At 38.6% G+C, this 27,245-nt stretch overlaps 1 protein-coding gene across 18 annotated transcripts in view; it reads right to left on the bottom strand.

Annotated features, from left to right (window-relative positions):
• The window catches only part of COL25A1 (collagen type XXV alpha 1 chain), a 304,904-nt gene that overhangs the window by 28,950 nt on the left and 248,709 nt on the right, over nucleotides 1–27,245 (bottom strand). For 14 of the 18 annotated variants that reach the window (XM_039550380.1, XM_039550385.1, XM_039550388.1 and 11 more), the window contains 13 exons: nucleotides 26,748–26,780; nucleotides 26,555–26,590; nucleotides 22,664–22,708; nucleotides 10,875–10,937; nucleotides 10,318–10,386; nucleotides 9,369–9,413; nucleotides 7,325–7,369; nucleotides 6,729–6,806; nucleotides 3,772–3,795; nucleotides 2,818–2,862; nucleotides 1,208–1,252; nucleotides 825–905; nucleotides 18–80 (listed from right to left, as the gene is read on the bottom strand). In XM_039550380.1, coding sequence (XP_039406314.1) covers nucleotides 18–80; nucleotides 825–905; nucleotides 1,208–1,252; nucleotides 2,818–2,862; nucleotides 3,772–3,795; nucleotides 6,729–6,806; nucleotides 7,325–7,369; nucleotides 9,369–9,413; nucleotides 10,318–10,386; nucleotides 10,875–10,937; nucleotides 22,664–22,708; nucleotides 26,555–26,590; nucleotides 26,748–26,780 — 672 coding nt within the window. The remainder of the gene's footprint in view (nucleotides 1–17; nucleotides 81–824; nucleotides 906–1,207; nucleotides 1,253–2,817; nucleotides 2,863–3,771; nucleotides 3,796–6,728; nucleotides 6,807–7,324; nucleotides 7,370–9,368; nucleotides 9,414–10,317; nucleotides 10,387–10,874; nucleotides 10,938–22,663; nucleotides 22,709–26,554; nucleotides 26,591–26,747; nucleotides 26,781–27,245) is intronic. The other 4 variants (XM_039550396.1, XM_039550392.1, XM_039550384.1 and 1 more) reach the window with 3 other exon arrangements.

Raw genomic sequence — 27,245 nt, 5'->3', positions numbered from 1 at the left:
GCCACACTAAGACTTACTGAAGGACCTTGGGCACCAGGCAAACCAATGTCTCCTTTTTCGCCTTTCATGCCATTAGCTCCCTATAAAATCATACAAAACAGCATTTATAAACAGCTGTAATCTTATTAGCAATCAATCTAGAAATTATAATACTTATTGGCAAATAGTTACCATCATTACCATAACACAGCACACATATAAAGGAAATCCTTTAAAAAATTCTGGCACTACTTTGTAAATAATTTTTAACAAATATAAGTGTATGCTTTTATATTGATAACTATCAATTGTAGCAAGATATTTATGACAATTCCTTAAACTGGAACTCCATAAATTGTACCATGGATACAATTTTGAAATTGTTTCTATTTTTACTGAGAAATTTCATTTGTATGTATATATATATACATGCATATATATATACACACACACATATATAAATAGGAAGAATGCATCCCATAAATATTCATGCATTTTCTCTCCCTCCTCAATCTAAGTCACCTGAAATTTCCATTCAAAACATAGCTCCTTTCTCCTTGCCCAAGCTGCGCTATATATTACAAGAGAAGTACAGCTTTGGTCAGCCTGCCAGCTAATCTCTGTCTTCCCTATACAGTATTTTTTTTTTACTGTAAGTGGAATGAAAAGTTCTGACAATCTTACACCTCCTCCTAGATTAGCTGCAGAACAATCTCAGAATGTTCTCCCCAGCGCTTTCTGCCCCATTTGCAATTTATCAGCACTGTTGGAAATTCCTGATAATGGAAGAGAGAAAAAATAGAAGTATTTTTGTTAAAACTAATGAATTAGTTTTTCATACTCACTGGTAGGCCAGGCAGTCCGATTCCTCCCTTTTCTCCAGGCATTCCAGGATCACCTGTGTCTCCTTTTGAGCCCTTAGGACCCTAAAATACGGACTTATTCAGCAAATCATGCAAAAAACTAGAGACACCAAGAGAATTCTAGCTTTGATCCTAATAAGCAGAAGTCATGTGCATGCATATACCTTTGCTATTAAAATGCAAAAATGGAGACATCATTAGATCACAGACTATGCAGCAACATTATAATGATCTTTATTAATTATTATCATAATATTCTTTAGATTATAAAATCTAAGTTAAAACTTGGGATCACGGAAATGACCTCTTGCAACAACCTACGGTTTCTCACATGTTCTCCACTACATGATTGACACAAAATGTACCTGCTCTCCATCAGCTCCTGGAGTTCCTGGGGATCCTGGTTCACCCTGCAAGAGACAAGACAGAACTGGATTATCCCAATTGTCCCAGACACTAGAGGAAAAAGTCAGAGAAATTCTCATAATTAACAAGAATAAAGCCAGGGAATATTCTGTCAAAAAGTCCAGCACATATATAATACCTCTATTGAATAACTTTGGGTTGTATAAAGGCCAGACAAGTGCATTTAAAAAAAGGAAGAAGAAGAAAAAATCCCATGGGGTGAAAAGATCCCAGTCCAATGGAAACTTTGCCTGCTACCAGAATAAATACGGAATCATGCCTCTCCATTTATGTAAGGTAGAGAGAGACCTCATGTTTTTTTTCCCCTATTAAAAATCACTCAGTGAAGGAGTTCACATTCACAACATTGTCTTATGACCAGCTCCTAGGTAGCATTCTCTAAGGGAATAAGTTACTTGGATGGGTGCAGTCAATGATATTGGAAACAAACTCCTGTAATGTTGAATTCTGCTTCACATTGTAAATTTTGAAGGAGAAGGCTCACCTATACGAAGGAACACAATCTCTTCCACACTCAAACTTCTCTGTATTTCACAACATACCCCATGCTGCAGAAATGCTGCGTAGGTGATAATGCAAAAAGCAATTTCTGCACACTTAACTGTGTACTCTATTATCAATTATCATATAGAATGAACCTTGTTTCTCACAATTTCTCAAAACAATGCACATGTGTATTGTGATGTATTTCCATATGAAATACTCTTCATATCACTGGAAATACTGGATGAAGTCTGAAATGTCTAGTACTGTTATTGAAGATGCATCTATTTGCTCTTGCTAGAGCATAGAGACACTGGGAGAAGATGCAGTATCTACTATTTAAGAAATAGGAGAAACATCTCAACTAGTTTAAAAGCAATTAGGGACAGTCCACTAATTTCAACACTTTTTAAGTATAGGCAAATTTATTATTTAAATTTTACAGAACAGTGCAGCACATGGTATTCATTGTCTCTGTGTGGGCTGCTCACTAACCCTTCTGTACTACGTGTAAGCACCAGCCAGGTGGTATTAGCAGGCTTGGGTTTCCAGCCAGGCTCTGGGCCACATGTGTACGTTGTAATTTTTACTGACATTAGACAATACTGTACTTATTTGGGTGGGTACCCCCGTGACATAAAAGCTGCATTCACAGGCACTCACACGGTGGCCAGTGGTGTCTTGCACACAGTTTTGCCTACCTCATTCCCACTCAGCCAGAAGTGAGGCATGGGAGCCACTGTTTGGTTGTGTGGATACTTTGCAAAGTCCTAGGGAGCTACCTTGGTGCCGATCCCTGAGCAAGATGCTTCTGCACTCTTTCAATACTAATTAATTTTGCTGGTCCTTAGCTGAGCATCTGTGTGTGGCAACTAAACAAAGCACCTGTTCTGGAAAGCTACATTTCAAGAATCTGGGTACAAAGTTAGAAACATGCCATATTTGATGAATTTACAGTTAAACAACTGTGCTGGAAAGCTCCATTTACCTGGGTGCATACATCATTTAAAAAAACACAGAAAATTCTCCACCCTTAAGATACAACAAGTAAAATAAGGAAGATCACCTTTGACCCTTGCAGCCCTTGGGGTCCTGGTGGTCCTGGTGGTCCCTAAACAGAAAATACAAACCCCTCAGTTTTTAAATAAACTCCTGAAGAACTTGTCATGTAAGCACAGGGCAAATGTTAATATAGCTACTGTAACAAAATGGGTTAGATGTTTAACACAAGGGGAACCAAGACCAGTTATGGACAAGTTGTTAACCTATGACAGCTCTCAACAACAACAACAACACTACCACAAAAACAGTGTTAAAATAACAGTACAGCCTGTATTTTATAATAAAGGCCTCTGCTCCTATTGATGAAATGACACTGCTTCCCTTAATGGAAGTGAGACCAGAACCCAGTCATATTTGCCAGCTCTCACTACCTGATCCAAAACAATCTGAGACCAGGAGAAATCTCCAACCAGTTGCAAAGAGGATTCTGCTAAAAGATGCTAAGTGCATCTGGGGATACTCAGTGCTTTGTGAAATTGCCATGGAATAAGCTGTAACCATTTTTTTCATTTCTACCTCAGGCTGTGGACACAGTGTCATATATCAAATACTGGTCTGGATGGTGCATAGTGGGGATGCTTTAAGAAAACCTCACAACAACATTTAAAAATCCCCTGCATTAATATAAAGAAAGGGTACGTACAGATGGGAAAATATGACTAAGAGCAATCTTGCAGAGAAGAATTTGAAACAAAAAAGAAGAATGTGTTTTCCCAGTCTTGTACTTAAATGAAGTTTTGCCATTAATTCAGAAGGAGCAGAATTGGTTCCATTGTTGGATGGCTTTCAACAATGGGTTCTCTGCTATGGGAACACCAAGCAAAGAAATCAATACATGCTATGATGAACCAGGCTGACATCCAATGAAGACATGTCCTGAGCTAGAAGAATTATGAACATGCTTGCAACACAGAGGAGAAGTTCTACAACGCACAGTAAGTCATGCAATAGGAATTACCGTGACAGTCAGGGTGGCAACCCTCTGTTGGCAAAATTAAAGAGCTGTCAGTAGCAGAATTAAACAATGATATAAATAATTCTGTTTGCTACAGTTATAATCTCCACAGAAACTATGCTGTATCTGGGAGACACCATGCCTTCAGAAACATGAATAAAACCCTTGTTAATTTTAACTCCTGGTGTTGGATTAGCTGCTTGGTTTCTGTGGGAATTAGATGAAGACAGTAGTTTCGTATAATTAAAGAGATCAAATAAACGATGACTAAGTAGCAAAATCTAAGCAGAAGTCTTCAAAAAGGTGTTCTTTAAACTTTTTAAGAAAACATAAGGGGTTGGTGTCTGAAGTCAACCAAAAGACTAGCCCTATGTTTTGTGATGCCTGCAGGTTTTGCACCAATGCTTAACCAGTAAATACGATTCCTGGAGTGGAAATATAACATTCTTTTTCATATAAAAATGCAGTTCTAAACTAAAACTACCAGTCCACAACCCAGCTATGTATACTACAATTCTGCTTTAAATGCTTGGAAAGACAAAGGATATTTTCATCATGGAAGGAAGCAAAATATCTTGACCTGTCACTATTCTTTTTGCCAAAGAATCTAAAAGCAAGTGGAAAAGTATTTCAATGTAATTTAAATGCCTGTCTATATTTTTAAACAGAGTAAAACCCCAAATATTGCAGCTTGCCTGTGAAGAACTTACTGGCCTAAACAGAACAAGAAATATTTGCTTTTCTAATTGTTATCCGATGTGCAAATAAATGTTCGCAGATCTTCTGTTTTAAGCTGTAAAAGAATCTCCATGTTTCAGTGCAACAATACATACTGTTGGCAAAGATCTGGAACCTACTCAATACAAAGCACTTGAACAAAATTGTTCTCTAACACATGGCTTTAATATACTCATATCCTTTGAATTTAAACATATTAACGGAAATATATCAGTAACCTTAAAAACACCGAGAAGTTCAGTTTATCTAGGTATGAAAACCTAAAATAACCATTGCAAAGTACTGTTTACGTGTTCACAGTAACAGATTCCTTTACAGTGGCAGATACTTTAATATCTAATGCTGTAGCTCCTACAAAGATTAAAATTTTGAGACTACTGCTTTTTGCCCTGGGAAATTCCGCAGCACAGGTGTGAAGAGCAATTTTGACAGAGAGATTAATTTTGTATTTGGTCCTGCAAGTGAAAGCCACATACTCGCAGCAGGGCTCTTGCTCAAACCACGATGACAATTTTAAGATTGTACTTTAAGATTGAATAGGAGGCACAGGCAAAGTAACTAAATTGCTAGACTGCTTCATGATTTATTACTAAATTCTAACATGAGACAAGCAGCTCAGATCTTGCAAACTCGTCAACTTCTTAAATCCGCAGGCCAAATTCTGTGCAAGTTCACAGCTCAGTGCTGAGCACTGGAAGTTCTCATGTACTTCTGTGAGAGAACTGCAAATCTCAGAGCCCCTAAGAATTTGGCACCAGGAGACTTAGGAATGGGTGTTTGCCATCTGAAAGGACTGTGCTGGATTTGGCAAGGATATTTTCAACTGATCCTATATAATCTTACTTATACCCTCCCTGCATAGTCATTCCCATTAATATCAATTATTTGTTGCCCTGGATCAGAAGGTGATGACATTTGGAATGATTTGCAATGGGATAAAGGCTTTCTAATATGTTTCAACCACTGCAAAAGGCTTTAGTCCACTTTTAAGGCTTCTTTATGTGCTGCAGCTTTTCTGAGGAAGCTTGAAAGTAAGACTGATGCCAGAGTTACAATACAAAGACAGAATACAGGAGATAGAGGGGCTGAAACCCCTGGTAAATCTCTGTCTGGTAATACACAACATTAATTTCAGGCTACTTTAGGCATGGAACCCAGAGAGGGATTTGGATGACTGAAAGTTGTGTGTCTGAATTCCCTTACAAGCAAACCAAATGAGGCAAACATAATGCAGAGCCTCAAAACATGCCTGTGCAGACTTCCCCACAGACACAATGAAAGAGTGGACGCAGCCTTAGCGTCATACACGGCTCTGAGATTTTAGTAAAGGCAGTGAGACTTTTTATTTTTTGAAAGAGTCTTGAAAACCAAATGACTGGTCAGACATTTGCCCACTCCCACTGAGTAAATGCAAGAAAAAAAGTTCACCGGCTGCAGTGAGAAAGTGATCAGAGGCACAATGAGCCAAATCCAGTCTTCAGTTTCACATAAGCAAGCCATTCACTTTCGTGGAGTTATACTGCAAAGAATTTGCATCTGAGTATGCTGCAATGTAAATCACCTTGACTGCAATGACATATGTCATCTTGGTCCTTTGCTTTTATGCAAACACCCATTCACTCTTTTTGTAACCCCACTTTAATCCTCCACACTTTTCTGCACACCAGTCAAAATAGGTTTTCCAGAAATGAATAAGTGAGAAGACTGGTACTTGGTCTACTTAATGTACTCAAGTTGCTGATTGAATCCACAGCTTGCTAATGGAGCCATGTTACATGGTTTCCAAATCCCAAATATTCTGCTCTTTGCATTTTATATGAAGAGGAGGAGGAAAACAAGGGAAAAGAGAAATGTCAATATTATAACACATGAATTGAAAAGCAGACACTTCTGTTAAACCTGTGTATGTAGTTTATTACACTAATTCAGCACTGAACACCAAAGCCAGCAATGAATTAGTTTTGTCCTCATTAGATGATGTCAATACTCTCCAGGGAACATGAAACTAATTCACTCAGATAATTTGTATCAGGGAAACAGTTTGTCTTAGCACCAAACAGAAAACCTGGTTTCCAAATATAGAAAGCGATTCCTGATTAATAAGCTCAACAATTTTGCACACAAAATGTTTTCAAGCTCTAGGCAAAAGAGAAATACAATGCTGTCAAACTACTTTTTCCCAGACCAGAGTAAGCCAATTCACCCTTGTTATGTTTGCATACCTGCAGAGCTTCATGGATATTGCCATTATAATCAATTATCTCTGTTGCACCTTGATCACCCTTCTGTCCAGGTGGTCCCTGTAATACATTTTCCATTAAAATCTGGAGACAACCGAAGACTATTTTAAACTCTTAACTATTGACACATGTTTTGACTTTATTTTGTGGTGTTGGACTCTTAACATAGTTACAATATACTACCACAAAACATGGAAGTTAGCATTTAAAGGAAAATATTTTTTTTATAATGATAAATAAGCAAGTCAGTACCCAGTGACTTGTGCTGCAGCGGGAAAGCAAATACATGAAACCTCTGAGGGGAGACATTTAAGCAGTTCCTACACTCCAGTTCTGTAGTGGCTGTGAACAATGTCAGAACATCTGGCTTGTAACATCCTGCCCACAAACTGTGGATGTGAGACTGCTTCAAATAGTGGCAAGTGATGTTAGTCATATTAAAGGCCAGTTGGCAACCACGTTCCAACAGTGTCAAGTGCTCAGTTTCACCTGGAGTTTTAACTACTGCTACAATTTCAGTTCACATGGACTGAATCTAAGAGTACAAAACAAAGAGCTCACATGAGAAGTAGACTTACCCGTGGACCTGCAGATCCCGTGTCACCTCTCTCACCTGTATCACCCTATGTAAAAACGATATTTGAAAAAACAGATACGCCATTTGAAAATGTATCACATAGTTCTTCCCTTTTTAAATATGTTTTCTTATATGAACTGGTTCACAGGGCCTCTCATCCTAAACAGAATGTGAATCTTATTTAATGAAAGGAAAAAGTCCTTCAAAGTCTACGTAGTGGTAGAATTGACAATGATGTATTTGATTCTGTGTGAATTATTAGAGTATTACATCGGTTTGCAATAAAAAAATCCCAAAGAACCAAAAAATGGGCAGTTACCAATTAACTGATTTGTAACATCCCCTATTCTTAATGACACTATTACTGAAAGCTTGAAGAGAATACTAGAGAAATGAAATCACTCAGGCTGAAAGCAGTCAAAAACTTCTTCAAATGTGTGTTTCAAAACGTATAAACTTTTCTTTCTGTGATTATGCCTCCACTAACCTCCTGAACTTCCCTGCTCTGAGACACTGCCACCCTTACAAATACAACAGTGCTGTCAGATTTAAGAGTTTCTTGATGCTCTTTCTGTGACAGGCTTAAGATCACTACCAGCTTACACACAGTTTTTTCTTCCTGGCTATTTGTAGTACGTTTCAAATTATGGGAATTTCAAACATGTATGCATTCACAACCCAGCATCCACAATTAATTTTATTTCATGGTTACTTTCTTATATTTTTATATTGCTCAAAATTAATATGGGTAAAAATTGCAACTTTTGCTCCTGTTGAAATCTAGAGAACTTTTTGGTAAAAGTCAGGGAAGAATCATTAACTCACCAGTGGTAATGGAACACAAAGAAACCAGAAAACTTTCATAGAGCTAATGAAGGCATAATGAAGCTAATGAAGGAGAGCAGGCTGGTGGCAGGGCATGATCAAGGTTGTGCCATCTGCCTTTCCTTTTGGTGCTGCCTTCACAGCAGCTAGTGAACATGTCACTGGAACTGTTAAAAAATGCAGTTCCCAACCATTAGGCCGACTTCAGTGGGCCAGATTTTCATCACAGGTATGCAGGTAAAATGAAAATTGCATATCCTTTCTTGATAAAAAAAGGAATTAAAGGGGATATATTTATAATTTTGGTGCATGTGGGAGGTGCCCAGGTACTGCAGTCAAATGAGAGGCTGATTTACTCTTCTACTCTCACTCTGATACTTTAATCCTGTCATCAGTTCCCTTGCCTTCCAGTGCTTCTTTCTGGTGGGAATGAATGAGGTTAAATGGCACTTGTTTAATCACATCCTTAAGCACTTAAGGCCACCCTTCAAGCACTTTACAAGTCCTGCAAACAGCATCACACCGGCCTACATTGTCCTGTCACCCTTATTTTGACACTAGACTCAGTAATCACCTACACAAACACATTTTCGTTTTGCTTTGACTCCATCATGTAACAAGAAGGAATCCAGTGGGAACAGTACTTGCACAGCAGATAAAAGCAATAGAAAAATGTACATTTTCTCTCTCTCTCCATATATGTGGACCAGCTATACCTATAGACAGACAGATGGGTACATAGATATAATCAAAGTAGTCTTTTTAAAACAGTAATGCAATCAACAACTCTTGCTTTTGTAGGACTTCTGGCCATCATATCTCAGCCTGCAGTATTCCTAGCTCACCAAAGTGTGGATCCACAAAATTATTGCAAACCCAGTAACAGCACACTCAGGTGTTGGGTCCTGGCATGTGGGAGGACTAACACACACCAGTTACACAGAGAGAAACCAAGTTGCAGGAGGAAAAAAACAACAGAGTGGAATGGACGTTATAACAGAAGAAGGATTAGAAGAATCACAGTGTTCAAACCCCATATGACTTGACAAAATTTTTTAGCTACAATTGAAGGTCAGAAGATTTCACTTATAAAGAACACTGCAGATTGTGACAGGTTCTTTAAAAGAGGCAAGTGAAGTTTCTGTGAAATGTTGCAAATAATTGATCCTAAAAATCATTGTGTTAATTAGTTCCCTAAAGACAGTTTCTCTACTACTAACCTTTGACCCTTTGGGGCCTCTAGATCCAGGTTCACCTGTTTTCCCCTGTTTGAAGCAAGATGGGAGAAAAATGGTAGAGAAATGGGAGTGCAGAGAAAAAGAAATTAGTAATGGCTAACTACAGTTTGGAACAGCAGAAATACTTTATTTGATACTACCAAGATAATCTTTAAAGGCATTTAATTTAACAGCACCCAGATTAATATATTCTTTAACTCCAGAGTGCAATGGTCATAGATTCCACCCTTCCAAAGGAAAAGTAGTATCGGCATTAGTAAAGAGTAGGCATCATTATCACTGGTTTTCAGGAATGAATGATGTCATTCCATTGCTCCTGAGAAATGATAGCCAAGAGATAGAGAAGATAGTTAAATATTCTAACATAAGGAGATTAAAATAAAATATGAACACAACTTCTTTTCCCAACAGGCCAGGTGAATACAAACTCACTGGCCAAGGAGCACAAAATTAACCTTACTGTTTTCAAAATGCAATAGGAAAGAAAAACTTGACAGGATCAACACCAGGGGAAATATTGAGACAATGCTAAAATGTAGTTAGACAGATCTCTTTCTTAAAGAGTTAGAAAACAGCATGCAAAATGGATTTTCTCTGCATTCAATAGCTACACTGGTCAAAGAGTTCAAACTTCGATGCTGAAAGTTAGGGACCCGGAGGTCAGTACTTCAGCTGGAATGAATTAGGCCAATTCCATGACAGTGTATGTAGGTAGTGTCTTTACTTTGTAGACCAAATAAGAGTCCATTCAGACTGCAGTTTCACAGCTGTGAATACAAAACTGCCATTGTCTTCTGGACTGAAGTAGAGTATTAGACAGAATTTTCATTTAAAACCTCACTCACCAAGTTTTGTTCTATCTTTCAGCAGGCAGAGATGTGTTCATAGGTGTAAAACTAAGAAAACATTTCCAATGTAAAATCAGACTGACCTTTGGTCCAGGGATTCCAGGTTCACCTCGCTCACCCTTCCCAACAGGGCCTGCCTCTCCTCTGTCACCCTATTGCAACAGATACACATATATCACAAAATACTGGGCAGCCTTTAGCGTATCATCAACTGAGCAGGATCAAAGAAACCAAGACAACAGAAGAATCAGAGGTTTAGTCTATCTGTATTTTCAGAATCTGGTGCGTAGTATCAAAGTTCTATTCCCTGCACACACTTTTAAGCCATTTTCCTAAAACCCCTCACATTTATGAAATTATACTTTCTTCAGTCATGCCTATTCTGCCTCTTGAACAAGTAAATTTGGGGATTCTAACATGAAAAAAGATGCTTTATTAATTAAAGTTATGATGGAACATCTGCCTTCACATTTTTTGAGGGCACCAATATGAATATCTATGTATCTATCTCATAGCACTGGTCCATGACTTTTCACATTTTCTCCAACAGTGGTCTCAGTATCTGTTACTTGCCGAGGGAAGTTGAATTTGACATCAGCTTTAGGGGCTTCACAGCAGCGCAATGGCCCATTACCCTTACCTTTGTTCCTGGTAGCCCTGGCAACCCAGGTTCTCCTTGTGGACCAATGAAACCTGGTTCACCCTTTAAAAACACAATATGAGAGGAATGCTGGATTACTTATTAAGCAGTATGCAACTATAATAACACAAGTTTATTTTGGGTAGTATTTTTCCCTGTATTGCTTGCAGCTCTCTGGCTGTGATGCAGCATAGTTATATAGAAGTACTTTTCTTCATGGGTAACTTTCATCACCATAAATTCCTGTAGCAAGACGCCACGCAGCACATGAGATGCAAATGAAGCAGAAGGTGTCAAACGTGGGGTTTATGAGGTTAAGGACTGTTAATATGCAACCTGGTCTGTAATGTAACACACCAAACTAATATCCAAGCAAGACTGAAGGCAGGAGGAGAGATCTGAGTTTTCCTAAATTTAAAAAGGGACAGTCCATTTCAGTCATGTGTTATGAGGTAGTTTCCGGTTGCAGCATGTGAATGGATGGGCAGGAATGGTGTGTGACACAGCAATGACAAATGGAGATGGTACCGTTGGGATGTGCTGAATCTCCTTTCAAGTCAGAGACTTGCAGTACCATGGTACTTTCCCTCCTCATTCTGACAGTAAAATACTTCAGTTCTTTGCAGCCAGACAACTTCTCTGGCTGTGAACAGCTGGGAATAAGGCACAGCTCTCCTCATTCCCTCTCTGTTCTGCCTCCTTCCTTCCCATTCATTTGTACAAACAGGACAGACAAATAGCAAGAACAGAGTAGACTTGCAGCAGAAGCAGCACTGAGCAAGAGTAAGGCTATATTTTATTACCTATCTCCATGCCTAAAGGGAGATAATGCAAGATTAATAAGCCATATGCTTTCTTTCACAAATTCTCCTGAAGAAGGCTTCCTACTATTTAACCTTGCATTTTTTCAGATATATTTGAATCACGAAGATAAATCCACAAGCTACTGTATATTTTAAAATCAGTTATGTGACCCACTTAATATTTATTTATTAGCTTTTTAGCAATATCCCTGAACTTAATGACTAAAAATTACCCATCAAATAGCTAGAAGACAGACAGATCATAATCCTGTAGTGATATCATTATTGACAATATACAGAGACAGTGCATATGAGCAGTTAATTACTATTTCTCTTCATCTCTTCCCCTCAGAAATACAGGTATGCTGCACATGGTGAGCAAATTAGGAAGTATTCTTGCACATTCATCTGTGCTCTCATCAGCAATCCATCATTAACAGTTAAAGAAATCTTTCCTGTGGTTATATCAAGGACCACAGCAAGCTCCCACAGACCTCCACTTAAGATTATAAAAAAATACAAGTAAATAATGAGCTTTCTCACATGACGTTCCAGCTGGCCATGGTTCAAAATATGGCAAAGAAATAAACTGAGACAAACATGTCACAGCAAAGCACGTGGGGTTTTTTTTGCTCTCACAAGACAAAAACTTAGAGTTAATATGAGTCTTCATATTAGTACACACCAGCAAGAGTAACGTAAGGTTGTCATGCAGATGGAAGCACTTTAATGTCAGTAAATGAAGAACAATGCAGCTTCAATCATTTGTTTTAGAATGAGAGGGTACTCAGTAGCCCCATACTGTTTTAATACTGAATTTGCCTGGGCTAATTTTTTGGCTGGCTTCTTATGACTTCAGGCAGAAAAAATATGCAGTGACTACGTGATTCTTTTCAGTGGTAAGGCTTAGAAGTCACTCAAAGGTTAATGCAGTTTTTGAGTCAAATTCTTCTCTCTGCTCTGGACTATACCAGTTGTATACCACAAGAAAACTTCTGGCCAAAGTCCAAGAAGAAGCCCCTCCTTCCCCCAAAATCTCTAAAAAGAGAAGAAAAAGATGCTTTGCAAAAGCTAGAGGAATTGATAATGGAATAAGCTTGTGGCTCAATTAGCATAAGTAGAATACAGGTCTCATATGACACAGAGCTTTAAAATGTTTTGAAATGTGGAGTGGAAGAAGTGGTGTGTCAGCAGAGACCAGGAATTGACTGGGTGAGCAGCAGCTCCGCTGGGAAAGACGCAGCAGCTACGGTGGATGCCAAGCTGAACATGATCCAACAGTGCATTCTTATCCCACATGAAACAAACTGCAGTCGTTAAAACATGGCTACATTAAGAAAAACATGCATTTCTCCCTCTATCCAGTGCTAGAGAGGATAAGTAGATTTAAAGACAGATCTGATTTGCCATCTGAACTAAGCTTCTAAGTAGAAAGACATGTTTGAATGATTTGAAACTAAGCTATGTCTTCTCTAATATTTCAAATCTCTTGAGTGTAACCACAGCACAAAGCATTAAGTAAAATGCTCATTGGATATACTTCTGCATCCTGCCATAATACTGCTGACTTCATGCTTTATGGTATCTTTTATGCCATTCAGATAGTAAAGAAAAAAAAAAAGGAATCTATCAAAATTGGCACTGCCAGTGTTGGGGCAAATGTAAAGAGAACAGTTTCCTCTCTGTAAGGCATGCTGGTGTCCCTGTTATGCAAAGTCAAGGAAAAGACCTTTATGATTAGTCCATGACACAAACAAGATTCCAGAGCAGTAGAGGAATGTGGTTAGAAAATCAAGAACTAAGGGCTTTAGTTTTTTGTTGTGAATGTATGACATGTATGATTTAGCTGGCATGTAGCTGCAGGAAAGCCAAGAGCAAAGGCTTGCTTGGGAGGGCACTGTGGTTTGACAACATTGCAGCTCTTGTGTTTGCTGAGGCACCTCCTGTTCTTAAGTCTCTAACTTAAATGAACTCAGAATTTGTTCTGCACTACCGTGAAATGCTGAGAGGAACGCAAGGAATCAGAGTAACTAAGACTTGTAATACTTTTCCAAACATCTCACTACAGCTTCTTACAATAAAATCAAAGTTTTATCTAGTTAGAATGTACAGTAATCTTCTTTGCCTGCTAAAGCTGGGGCAGGGAACACAAAATCTGGAAAGAGGAGTTAATCAGTTACATTTTGAAAGAAAAGTAAGGAACTCCTCCATGTGAAATACTGTTTGGCAGCTGTATAGAAAGCCATCTGCAAGTGATGACTCTATAATTCATTTTAGTTCAACTGTTTGGCATAGTTATGAAATCACTGCTTATGAAATTTTTGAAGATTATGAAATAATCGCATTGCACAAGATGCCAACAAGGCAAATTTCAACGTTCAAACTTCATCTACTGTTAGACTTGGAGCAATTTGTATTAATCACAACACAGGCAGCTTAGTTAAAAAAAAAACAAAACTAAGCTTGTGAATTTCTACCAGTTTACAGAAGTGATGTATTATGATATTAAGAATAATTTTTAGTGCCTTTATGTGTTAATATTTTAAGAGACTACCTCCATGCACGCTCATTTTCATTCTCAAGTATTTGTTGACTGTGGAAATAGTAATGGGTCAGATAGCAAATTATATACTACCACTCACAAACATTGTTAATGTTCATGTTCACATCTTACAACAGTCTGAAACAGAAAAGGGCCCTAAAATGCTGTAAACCTAGTGTAATGTGAGCTCGATCAGAATTTAATATTAAAAAGTCACCTTGTAATTTACTTCAGATGACAGTCAGATTTTTTATGAGGATTATTATCTAGGTATAATTATAACTGGTTTTCATGATGATCAAAGCTTTTATGGGCTGAAGCAGAGGCTAGCTTTAATATTAGAGGTTAACCCTAAGAAGTGCTTTAGTTCACTCTCAGTGTCATCTTTTAAGTTTTACAGAACCCATAATTGCCTAAAACTTGGACTTCTGCTTAAAAAAGGTACAGCAGTTGAAATACCATTTTCACTGTTCATTTCTGTTTTAAACATCACTAATTTGGCAGATGTTTATTGACAATGTAGTTCTAATACCGTATTTGGTCAGAATTAGCCTTCATTGCACAGCTGGGACACACACCACCACCATTCTTTGAAACTTTGCTCTCACAGACACACCTAGTCCTCTCCCAGTGCCTGAAATACAAAGCTTTATGGTGATGCATGCACTCAGCAGAGAACAGCAGTTGTTGGGTACACTGTTATCCCACAGAAGGTTCTTCCTCCTTTAATCATTCTTGTAATGACTATACCACACGTTTTCACAATCAGATCAATGAATTCCTAAAAAAGAAACCTGTGCTGCAGAAAGGCATCCAAACCACAACTTTCCTATAACAATAAAATAAATTCACTTCCATTTCTGAAATTGCTATCCTACTTGTAAGCCTCATGGTTACCCTACTATATTACAGCTACATCAGATTATTACACTATTTCTTCTGTGCTACAGAAATGTGACTAAACCAACCTTTAGACCATGACTTTGAAAGGAGAATGTAATTTCAATCCTTATTCTCATCTAGTGCTACGCACTAGAACTAGCCAGGGAAATTTAAATGTCTAACTCTGACCTTTATTACATAGTTCACTGGTCCTGAAATATTTTGTTCAGTGTTGGCCCCATTGCCAAGACCATGGAAGTTCTGTGCCTCCTGGCTGAGTTGCAGGTCTGCCACAAGGCAGGACACACACAAACACCCTTCCCCGGCATTCTCTTGAAAATCCAAATGTACCAAGGTCAAGACTCCTGTGTGCACACCTCTGTGTTGGCAAACCATGCCAAAGCATCCTGAATTTCTGTGGAGGATTCTGGAAAGGCTGATGCATCCCACCTTTTCCATAAACAGAGAACCTAGCTGTGTGGACTGGAGGAAAACCACAACCATACTTCAACACACCGCTTTGGACAGGCTTGGAAATTACAAACACCTGCCTGCAGGTCTAGTGGTTCTCCAAAAATTCCTGTGTCTGGCATGGGCCAGCACACAAATTCTTCAAGAGTCACAGACTTTGGGAGATGCCAAAGCTCCTTTCTCACAAGCACTGATGTGGAAGGGTCCTCATTTTAATCACATCAAGAGACCAGTGCTTGTCTTCAGTGTTACGCTGGCTCACTTAGAGCATATTTAAAACAAAAACAGTATGATGCCCTTTCTCACCTAACTCTACTGAAAGAATCCTGCCAAGGCGGAGTTATATAGAAGAGCTATCAAAAAAGACCCCAAACCCAGATGCAAGACAATTTGGAGAACAGCTGTGAAGCTGTAATAAATTTGATTTGGTTCATGGGTACCTGTGCTGATTTTCCGGAAGTTGCCATCTGCTGTCCTAAAAAAACTTTGTTTTTGAGGTTGCTATCTAACCAAAATACTGCACTCCTCCACTCTGGAGATGTGTGAGGGCCAAATTCTCAGGATCTTGTAACAGAGCAATCCATGGTGGTCAATGAAGCTGTGCTTGCTCATGTCCTCCCTCTGCCTGCAGCACTTAGTTCCAGTGAAGCAATTTCTCAGAAACTCAGCTGGCCTTAGACTATACAATTCAGAGTACTTTGTCACTGTGAAGGGCATTAGAGGGACTTTATATATAGCCTAATGTCCATGGGAATTTTAATCTCAGGAGGACTACAATATTCAGCTCCTAAGAAGGAAATGAACAAGGTACAAGGAAATCTGATTAAAAAAAACAACCCTAACCCCATTTTGTAAGGTCTTTCTTAAGGCTTTTCATATCACTTTAGAATTGGCTCCAGAAACTGCCAGTTAAAACAGGTTGTCTGGCTCACTCATCGCATTTGAAACAATATCTTTACTCCCTAATCAGGCTCTAAACTTAGAAAAACAATTGTGGTTTAGAATTTCCAAATGCGTATTTAGACTTTATGATTCATTTGGAGTTAGAGAAGTAAAACCTGGCTAAACAACCTGGCTAAAACCCTGAGGTCTCACAACAAGCCTCACTTTGTATGACATACGTTGCTTTTTAGTGAGCCTCATTTTCTTCTTGCTTTTAAGTTCTGTCTGCTTAGAAAGTATGTTGCTTTGGGAGAGTGCTATCAGAACTAGTAATGATTTTGATTAATTCTGCATCCATTAATTCTGCATCATATAAGGGACTTCTTATAGGCTAATTATAATTCAAGTCAGCATGGTAACTATTTCTGAGGATAGAATAACACCACTTGTTTTAAGGAGCACCTAATTTTTAATTCTTTTCAATGACTGAACTGCGAAGAAGTGTTTGGCCCCAAATTGTTTCTGTTAGAAAAGAGTTAGATGACAAATCTAAGGAATTTTTGTTGCTCTTCTGAAAGGTAAGGAGCTTTATTGCATACCCTCATTTCTGGCCTTATAAAAATGTGTATTTGAGGTACAGAAATAATTTCAGAATACTGGTATCAAATTTTCTTTGTGGATGACAAAGTACTTGATTTCTGAATACAGTTGGACTTTGATTATTCAACTATTTTCAAAAATTTTGATTTGGGGTTTTTTTTGTACAAAGAAAAATTAAACTATGGTATAAAACATTTGCTGTGAAGTAGTTCTTATAAGCTCAGTCTTCCAACCAGTAATAGCTTTAGAGCAAGCAACATTCTGTGCTTTGGTTCCTCATGTTTTAGCATTTTCCAGGACAGAAAATAAGAGATTTGGAGGATATAGTTTCTGAGAGATTAACAAGAACTGGAAGCATGTATCTTGAAGGACACCCGAACAAGCACTCCTGACACACACATACTATCCAATGTTAATGATGATTTCATTTTCTGGCTTTGATTCTCAAAATCAGCTCTGGGAAATTACATGTCTACACTATGAAACTGATCTGTGCCATAATATATGGAAAGCAGACAGCTAGGAATCAGTGAACAAAACTAGATATGTAACTATGTACATACAGATATACACTTCCACTATGGAAAGCATATAGTCAAAACACATTGCACAGGTGTGCAATGTATTTTACCTACCCACACAAAGAGATACTTCTGAAACCTAGCCCACCAAAGGCGGGTGCTAAGTCCTATTTTTTTAGATCAGTTCTCATTTTCACCCAGAACACACATCCTTATCACCTACTCTCCAGTACTTAACCTGTACTACAGTATGCATTTTCAGCAGCTCAGGCAGAGGAGCCACTTTCAAGAACACTGTATGTGAGTGATGAAAGCCTGGAAATTTGATTACACTCGCATATTTTTATATATATATGTATCAGCTACAGCAAGTGTATATCAGAGAAAAATAAATTCCCTCAAATTTCAATTGATGCAATTAGCATGTTCAGCCCATCTCTGTATCCAGGATTTGGACAGGCCTGTTACAAAATCAGATGGTTCCTTCCAGCTCCTGGGTTCAGGCTAGAAAGAGTTCTGAATATGGTGACCTATCAGATAAAGATGAACTGAAGCCTGGGCAAGAATATCTGAGTACTGGAGGAAATGGAGAGAGAGACAGACCCTGCAGGTTTCCTGTTAACACTATCAAGGAATAAAAACAGGAAGAAAAATGGAAATACCAAAAATGAAAAATGCATTAGGAAAATGTGAACAGCCTTCCTAAGAACTCCTGTGAGAAAAGGGGAATTTACCAAACTTTCCTATAGGCGGTAAATGGCATTGACTCGAAACCAAAATGCTTAGAACTACCATTCGCTTCAGATTTCCTTTCATTTTGCTGCCAGATGGTAAGAACAGCACTTAAACGCATAAGCTTCAACAACAGTTGCTCTCTTTTCTACAGGAGTTTAAACAGTAGACTAACTTCTATGCATTCAGCTTGAAAATTCTCTCTCATTTTCTCTGTAATTTCTCTTTTGTAACAGAACTAACTGGCGGAAAGTAGTGTCAAGTCTTCTAGACCTTAAAAAAGTACGTTCTGTGGAGCAGAGTGTCTTTCGGTCTTCAGAGGGTAAGACGTCTGAGTAGGTATAGAACAAAGGAAAGAAATTTAAGTACAGAAGAAAATTAGAGCTGCTTTTGCTTTCATAAAAAGAAAAATAAAAGGATATAAAATCGATTCAAATTCCCATGTTCTTATCCAGGTTTTTCTGAAACCTTGCTCAGGCATAGTCCCAGGGAAGTCAATCCCAAGTAATTGTATAGAAAGATACAAGGCATTGCATACTGGTAAGTCTATTGAATCAGCCACTTCCACTGGATTTTAAAACACAGAAAGCTTTCCATACTTCCCAAAAGCAGCCTTTCTCTTCTCATGTCAAACCATTCAACAGTTCAGTTTTCTTGAACACAATAAAATAAAAATTTATATGCGCTCGTAAGCCTCGGTTCAGTATCTGTTTTAAAAACTGAGGGACAAATGCCAGAAACACCGCAGAAAATCTAGATCCTGCAAAAAGTGCTGTTACTGAGAAGAGGCTTGTCTTTTGTGATGGCTTCTCGCTGCAGTGAAGAAAGTGAGAACTGTACAGGCCAAATTCCAGAAAATGCAATGCAATGGATTTGAGAGATGTCTGACATTACAATGAATGAGGGCATGCATGATTTCCATTACAGTAAGCAAGTGCTGCTTTGTAGGTATCTTCCTACAAAAGCTATGAGATAAAACAGACACACGAAGTTTGTGTTTCACAGACAGACTTCTGTGTCTGCTTGGCATCAGTTGGGGGATAGTAGAGCGATGAGTTAATATTCTGAGTTTAGGTGGAACACATTCAGGGCTCATTAGGTTTCCAGCCATTCCTAAACAGCAACAGGTGCTTGAGAAATGCTTCTCCAGTATGTCACAGACAGCTTCTTCACTGTCTTGGAAATAACTGACTGCACTTGTGTTTCCTCCATGGCACCAACTGACAATGAGGAGAGAACGAAAAGGAACAGGAAGAACTCCCAAAACATCCGCATGTGCATAGTGAATGGCTCTAGAAAAGTAAGAAATAAAAGGCCCTGCTGCATACCCTGAATTCAGATATGATACTCGCCTGTCTGTCCAATGTTGCTGCTCATTCAGACTCCGTATCACATTCAGCCAAGCCCTAACAGGTTCCCAGGAACATTGATTAATTAATTGAAATGGCATTTTAAGAAGCTGGAAGTTTCTCAGTGATTAGTATTCATTAATCCTTTATGTACTTGAAGCACACAGGACTAAACATCTTGGGAAGCTTGTTCAGCCATGGGAAGAAAGATGAGATGTAGCTGGACAGTATGGTCCACTGCCTGGCACAGCATTTGTGTTGCACAGGTTGGTTTAGCTTTTGCAAAGAGTGCTGTGCATGTGCACAGTTACCTAAAACATTTCATAATACAGCCTGCCACTGCAGAGAAACATTCACAAGGAAGCAATTTTAAGTTCAACTAACAGATTTAAAGAAAAGGGGACTTAATATTTAACATTTAAGAACTGTATCCAGGAATTTTCAATGTGTAGAATAAACCTGTACCTTGTAACCTTTTCCTTACCTCTCAAAAAGTTTGGAAAAGGCCTGAAAAATCTCTGCCAACAGCTACTGGGCTGGCATGCAAATGCACAAGAATGCTGTAATCTGTTTGTTAGGAAAAATTTCCCTTATGGAAACTTACATTTTGTAACAAGTTCTTAGATGTTGCAATGACATTGTGAGAGGTTTCTGCTATGTCTTTGATGTTATACCACTACTGCAAATCACTATTAAGATAGCATAGCAAAGACAGATCTTTGAGAGGTTTATGAAGTCCGTATGGGAACAGATCTCAAAATCCCTGAAAAAATTGTAACAAACAACAAGGATCACTCAGGGGGGAAAAAAAAAAAAAGGATAAAAAATCCCTGCTTCAAGTAAGTTTTGTACAAGATGACAGCACCATTCCAAGTCCAGACAGTTGGGTTTCCTCCACGCTCAAGTCTCTCATCTGGGCACTGCTATGTCAAAGCAGCTTTCAATCAATCTCCAGATCACTGGAAATTTGTTTCTCTGTAAGATAACACTGATGCTGTTTTTGTAAATCAACACAATGATCCTACCATGGTGGTACATATATCATTGCTAAAAGGGAGGGTGAGAAAAGGGGATGAACTACTACTTTTCCTTTGCTGATGAGTGCCCATATTCCTAATTCCAGCCATTCTCTGATTTCTGCAACCACTTCTCACAAACATAGTCTCAGTGACTCAGAAAAAATGAGGGTTTTTTACTACAGACTGCTTAATAAAACAGAGTTTACAAATGCCTTGAAATGAACAGCACCCATCCTGCACTTCTGATGTGACCAGATATGCTTCGCTCTGTCCTGTGCACATTCTGCTTGCTTGTCACCATCCAGGTCACACACAGGTAGCCACCTCAATGCAGAATTGCACTAGATGAAATTTCTTCACTGAAACATCACCAGCCTCCCTCTGGACTAGACTTAAACAGAAAGTATTTTCCTAAATGATTAATATTTGACCAAATTATTCCATTTTACTCTGCACTGTTTTTCCACTGTATCCACTGAATTTGGAAACAAATTTTCACTGGGCAAAACTCCCACACTTTATCCATTTTTCACTTCACATTTTGTCTTTCAGGTGATTCTGGAAGCTCCCCTTCTGAGCCATTCTTATTGCCAACAAGTAATTTTCCCAGAGCAGCCACTCAGATGTAGACTTTTTTACTTAGTGGTTATATGCATGGACATGTGGCCTGCATGAACATGGAAACCCCAAAGACCAGCCACAACTCCAGTTGCTTTTGGCAAGTGTTCCCAGGACGAGTGCCTCAGGCAAGTGCCCCACTGACCTCCAACTGAGCTACCTCTTTGCTCACTGTTAAAGTAAACAGAATAGGGATTGCTGCCAAAGGCCCTTATAAAAATAGTTTATTCACACAAGACTCTTCTTCTGCATGATCTTCACTACTCAATATGGTGTTCATCCTTGCAGAAAATGAACAACCTCCATGGGAAATATATTTTCAGCTGTTACAACACACAAAATTTAATATGCACATTCAATTCTTCCCATAATTCACTAGTAACACAGAAGGGACATTATGCCTCAATGGTGTGGCAATTCACAGGTCCCTGGAGAAAATCAGTGCAAGTGTTACATTCCATGAGATAAATCCTGAATCCTACCACAGTGGACATGAGTTTGGTGTTTGAATAATCCTCCTTGTTATGGGGGAAATTCTATAAACTGTCTCCTTGAGACATATGCAGGCTCATGCTGGAAGGCAAAGAAAAAGTTCCAAAGCGATTTTGTTTTCTGAAAGGATGATCTTTGTCACAACGGAAAAGTGGCCATTCTGATCTGTGCTCACTCAGGATATGTGAATCTGCTCACTCTGTGCAGAATCACACAGTTACAGCTCAAACTGTGCAAATGTCTGCAGCTCCCAATGCAACCACTTATGCCAGAACTAAACCAACTATGTGTCTTTTGTATCAGCTTACCTAAAGATTCCAGACAAACTGGAAGGCAGGGACTAAACCAGGTATTGTGTCAGGGACTGCAGCTAATACTGAACAGAATATTATTAAAACATTTTGACTTGTCAGTGGAAATCACTGCTGTGTAACGGAGCACAGAGTATTTTTGTCAACAGAGCCAGGTCTCCACAGCCTGTGTATAATTAATGCAGTTCTCCGGCTGGAGGCTTGGCTAATTCAGTAGATTATTGCTACTGGAAAGCACACATCGAAGTGGAAACCAAGTAAAACTTTTGATGACAAGACTTTTCCATTGAATAAAAAAAAAATTTAAACCCTCTACTATTTTATATTAAAAAAAAAATAACTAGAATGTTCTGCCTCACATTTTAACGTAAGATATACTGTTTGCCTACCCATACACACTTAACCAATTTTCCATGTGAGAACTTTCTGTAATAAACCCCAGTTTAATACCAGAGACACAGAAAAAGATGTAAGACAAATACATTAAGTCAATTTGAGCCACATTCTTGCATTTCCCCCTCTTTGTGGTGTTCCCCCCCAACACAACAGGTACTACAGTTTATTTACCTTTATTCCAGGGAGTCCAGGAAGCCCAGGAAGGCCTGGTTCACCCTATACAGGAAAATTACATAATATTACAGACATTATCCAGTTATGGTCACTATCCAGTGAACAGCCCTGTAAATTCTGCAGCAAGATAAAAGAGCATGAATGATTGCTAGTCAGCTCCAGCAGGACTGATTTTTTCAAAATGAGTGACTTAAATGTACAATTAGTAAGAGTCATGTTAAGAACTTAGGTATCTTCTGGGAACCCTCAATGTGAAGATGACACCCAAGTTGAAAATCCATGTCAGGAAAGCCAAATAAGAATTCACATTAGCCTTCACCAATAGAGAAGAAAACAAGCAGCACTGGTTCATTTTACACACTGCCACTGAAGTTCTGAACTTAGGACAGATGTTTAATTCTGTTCCATTTTCAACTCTGAGCTAGATATTGTGCTGTGTAACTGTCTGATTTAGCTACAAAGCAATTCAGAAGAGCTTGGTTTAAATTGCACAATTCAAGCAGGACTGCCTAATTATAATCGGGCCATCAGTTTTATAGAGCTATCCATAGCATCATTTCAGAGCTTGTTCTTTATCTGTGAATATACACAGTGTCATGAAGGATAGTGGGAATATAACCTTTTACTGCTTTACCCAGAAAAGCCTTGATTATTTAAAATTGCAATGAAAGGACCTATAGAACTCTATTTGCAAGGTAATTTTGTAACAAGTATTGAAAACTGAATGCATTAATTTTGAAATTAGTCTAAGACAAGAATGACAACATTCTCACAAATGGTCATTTTGAAATATCAGCTAAATGGAAAGATGTTGTCTAGGGAAAAAAGATGATGAACAGAAAAAAAAAAAAAGAGCAATAACACATGAAGAAAACATTATTTTAAAGGCTGGGGATTTTACTTTAATATAGAGATGGATTCTAACCAGCACCTTGGATCTGAATATTCCCTGAACTTTCTGGAAGCTCAGGTTTGAACTCTGAAGCCAAATTCTACCTTTATAACGAGTTGAACTATATTCCAGATTTTTTACACTCATGAGCTTTACAGAAATCCAGACTTCAGCTCTGTGGTTTGGGCTGATACCTACAAGCTGTGCTATTAAAATATTTTATGTGTCCATGTACACACATGCTTATATACACTCATACACTCACGTACACAGTGTATACACACACAAACAAACACATGCACACGTAATATAGGTGCTCATCAAACTGCACCACCCAGAGACACTTCTTTGAGGCAGAGATATTAAATAGACTTGAAATGCTCATGGCAAAGTTGCATTCTGCCACAAACTGAAAAACACAATAGAGGGGCTGCAAATCTCTTTACCAAATGGAATAATTTTTAAGTGGTATAGAAGGATCTGATAACATCTTCTTTGTCTGTTTTAGTTTCTCCAAAGTTCTAACTGTTCAAATTGCCTACAGGCACAAGAAAGATTCCAGCCTCAAAATATTAACTATAAAGTCAGATGAAAGAATAGAGGCTAGGATGCCATTTTCAACAGACACTTACTTTTTGGTATGTTGACTACCACTTTCTAAAGCAGAAAATGGGTTATTACTCTTGCAAAAGAATAATGCTCCATTGCACTAACTCCAAATCCCTACTCTGTCTTTCCACTTTTTGCATGAGTAGCCTATTACCATCAACTTTTCTCACCTAATTGTGGAAGCACTAAATTTCACTTGTAAGCACATAATTTGAAAATTTATAATTTGTAATATATTGCTGCAATAGGTCACTATTTAGTCTTGGGACAGAGCTAACCCCCATACACTCACATATAATAAGCAGAAAAGATTCACCAAAGCCAGTTCAGAGTCACAGTAATCTAAAACAATTAAAATGCCCCTAAAAGATACATCAATATGAAACACAATGAAATCAATCATTATTTCTTAGTTACAACTAGCACTGCAGATGAATGCATAGTATTTGCTTTTTTTTGGACCTTTCCTAATATAAAAGTTCTGAGTGTGATTTATGAGAAGAATGACTTTTAAAGAAACCAAGGCTGTATACTAACTCTATTACATAACAGCAGCATGGGTCATTCTGTCACCTCTGAGCACAATATGGCCCACAACAGCCTTGTCAGACTGCTGTAACATTGTCACATTTCATTTCATGCAAATGGTATTCAGCTGGGAAGCTCAACAAATATTTGTCCTTAGAAGATGGATAAGGGACAACTAGAAGAAGAGGAAAAAAGGAAAATATAAGAAAGAAAAGAAGACACAGGAAGGAAATACAAATAGGACATAGAGAAGGGGAAAAGCATCAAGATGAGGTAGGTGGCAGAGGTGTGCCTCCAGTTGGAAAAAGAGCCTCCCACAACCTCTGGTGGTGTGAACAAGTCCCTGCTAAGCAGGGGTGCAGAGCAGCAGACATGGGGCACCTGTCTGGAGGAGGCACACTGAACAGGCATATTATGGGGGCTGATGGTCGGGGCTGGGGCACCAGTGTGGCATACTGGGAACTCATGAGGTGAATGGAAGGAAGACACTGAGCCCTCCTTTGGTGTGAAAAAGAAGGTGAGAAAGTCTGAACTGCATACCTCTCACTTATCCATAGTGCCTGAATCAGAGCAAATCTGAGCGCCTGGGACTGAGAACCAGCAGCCTGCTGATAAATCACTGCTAGTTCTGCCTCAATGGCAGCCACTTAATGAGAGTATGAATCTCCACAGGCGCTTAAGTGCATTTTCTAGTTTATTGCCCAAGTAAAGCATATGCTTCAGAATGCACACACTGAATGATTCTGTGGATTAGGTAGCTTTAAACTACTTTGATTACCTTTCCTAATTAAAACTGCACTTTACTAAGGAACTGCATTTGCAACCATAATAGTCTTTGTTTAGTCTCTGATGAGAATTATAATTTCTTAAATAAAAAGACTTAATTTCTTATTTACACGAGGCTTGGGGTTTTTCTTAGTCACCAAAAGACCTTGAGTATTAGAAAACGGTTGTCCTGCCATCCACTATATAGAATTTTAGCTCTTGACTGTCTGTCTGGAATATCTCAGCTGGCAGAAGGACTCTGTTCCACTCTGGCAGCAGTGTGCAGGAGATCATTTTCAATGTTGTAAGAGCTAAGAACAGTGCCAATGGCTCCAGAGGGAAACCAAGTATTGCAATGCACAGATCCAGTTCTCTCACTGTCTCTTTGCTCTCCCTGCAGGACCTGCCCCCTACTCTTATGAAAGGGAGCTGAAGGCACAGCAATCACTGTGTTTGATGTACTGTAGATTCAAAGAGCAAATTCCCCAGCTTCAGAGGGCCTCATGCAGCACAGTCATTGTAACTCCTGCAGGACCTTTCCTTGCAGAAGCAGCCTCAGCCACCCAGCATTCAGGGGAATTTCTTACACTGGAAGGAAGAACAGAGTGGCATTACCTGGTCTGTGTCCCTCCAAACACACTGCGTACCTCTTATGGTTTGATTCCCCTCACAGGTGTATGTGAAAGAGATTCTGACCAATATTTATTTTCTTCCTAATGAGATCTAACCATGTACCAGAGTTTGAAGATTAGTAGTCAAACATGCAGGGTTAGCTTGTGATCACTCAAGGAGCAGAGCCATTCTTTGTTAGTCTCACCAGCTGCAACTGGGCAAGCTTTTAATGCAAGAAGTGTGCTGTGGCTAGAAGGGAAGGTGGGTTAGTCAAAATTGCTTTTCATGTTCATTAGTATCATCATTGCTCTGCCTTTTTAAAATACTAAATTATCATAGACCAAATGTGTACATCATTGGGCTGCTAAATTGTACTGCCTCTGACTCATCCCAGTACAGGTAAGTGCCACTGGTAACACAGATGTAACATAAATTATCACAAATCCAGCAGAAAAGGGAAACAGAACATTTCCAAGTAGTACCTTTTGTCCAGGCCGTCCAGATTCACCAGGTTCACCCTAAAAGAAAACCGATGAAAGACATGAGATCTGGGAAAATGAATTAAAGGTCGAGCTGTGGAAAACCATAACATTAATGATACCCAAAATATCTGTGACACTGTAAAGTAACATGCACCCCTCTTCTCCCTGTTTAACTTCTTTAGAACTACATTACCTTAATTCCAGCCGCAGAAGAGCCAGGGTCACCCTGATACAAAATCCACAAGAAATAATCATTCTTACTACATATACAGTTTCCCAGGAAACACATAAAACAAATCATATAAGAGTATAGCAACATCACATAGCAAAATAACTGCATAGCAAGGTTGCATGGTTTTTGTGCTGCCACATAGGAGTTTAACTAATTAATTACATCAGTATGATTCAGAAAAGGAACAGTATTGTTTTCAAGAACATGCAGAGAGATCCAGCTTCACTCACCCAAACATCTATTACAGTTAACCTCAAACTTCACAACTAATAACGTAGATGTAATAATTGCAGACGTTGTATAAATGTACTTCACAAAGCCAGAAGATGGGACATCCTTTGACATCTCTAAATTGCTGATCTACATTAAAAATAATTTACTGCTGTTTACAAAGAATATGAGTGACCATTTTGACCTAATTTTATAGATGGCAAGTGTCAGGTCTCAACTGACAAAATT

Source organism: Corvus cornix, chromosome 4 (genome assembly GCF_000738735.6).
Source record: "Corvus cornix cornix isolate S_Up_H32 chromosome 4, ASM73873v5, whole genome shotgun sequence".
Lineage (NCBI taxonomy): Eukaryota > Metazoa > Chordata > Aves > Passeriformes > Corvidae > Corvus > Corvus cornix.
Note: the sequence above shows the minus strand (reverse complement) of the source record. Positions and strands in the feature narration are given on the sequence as shown.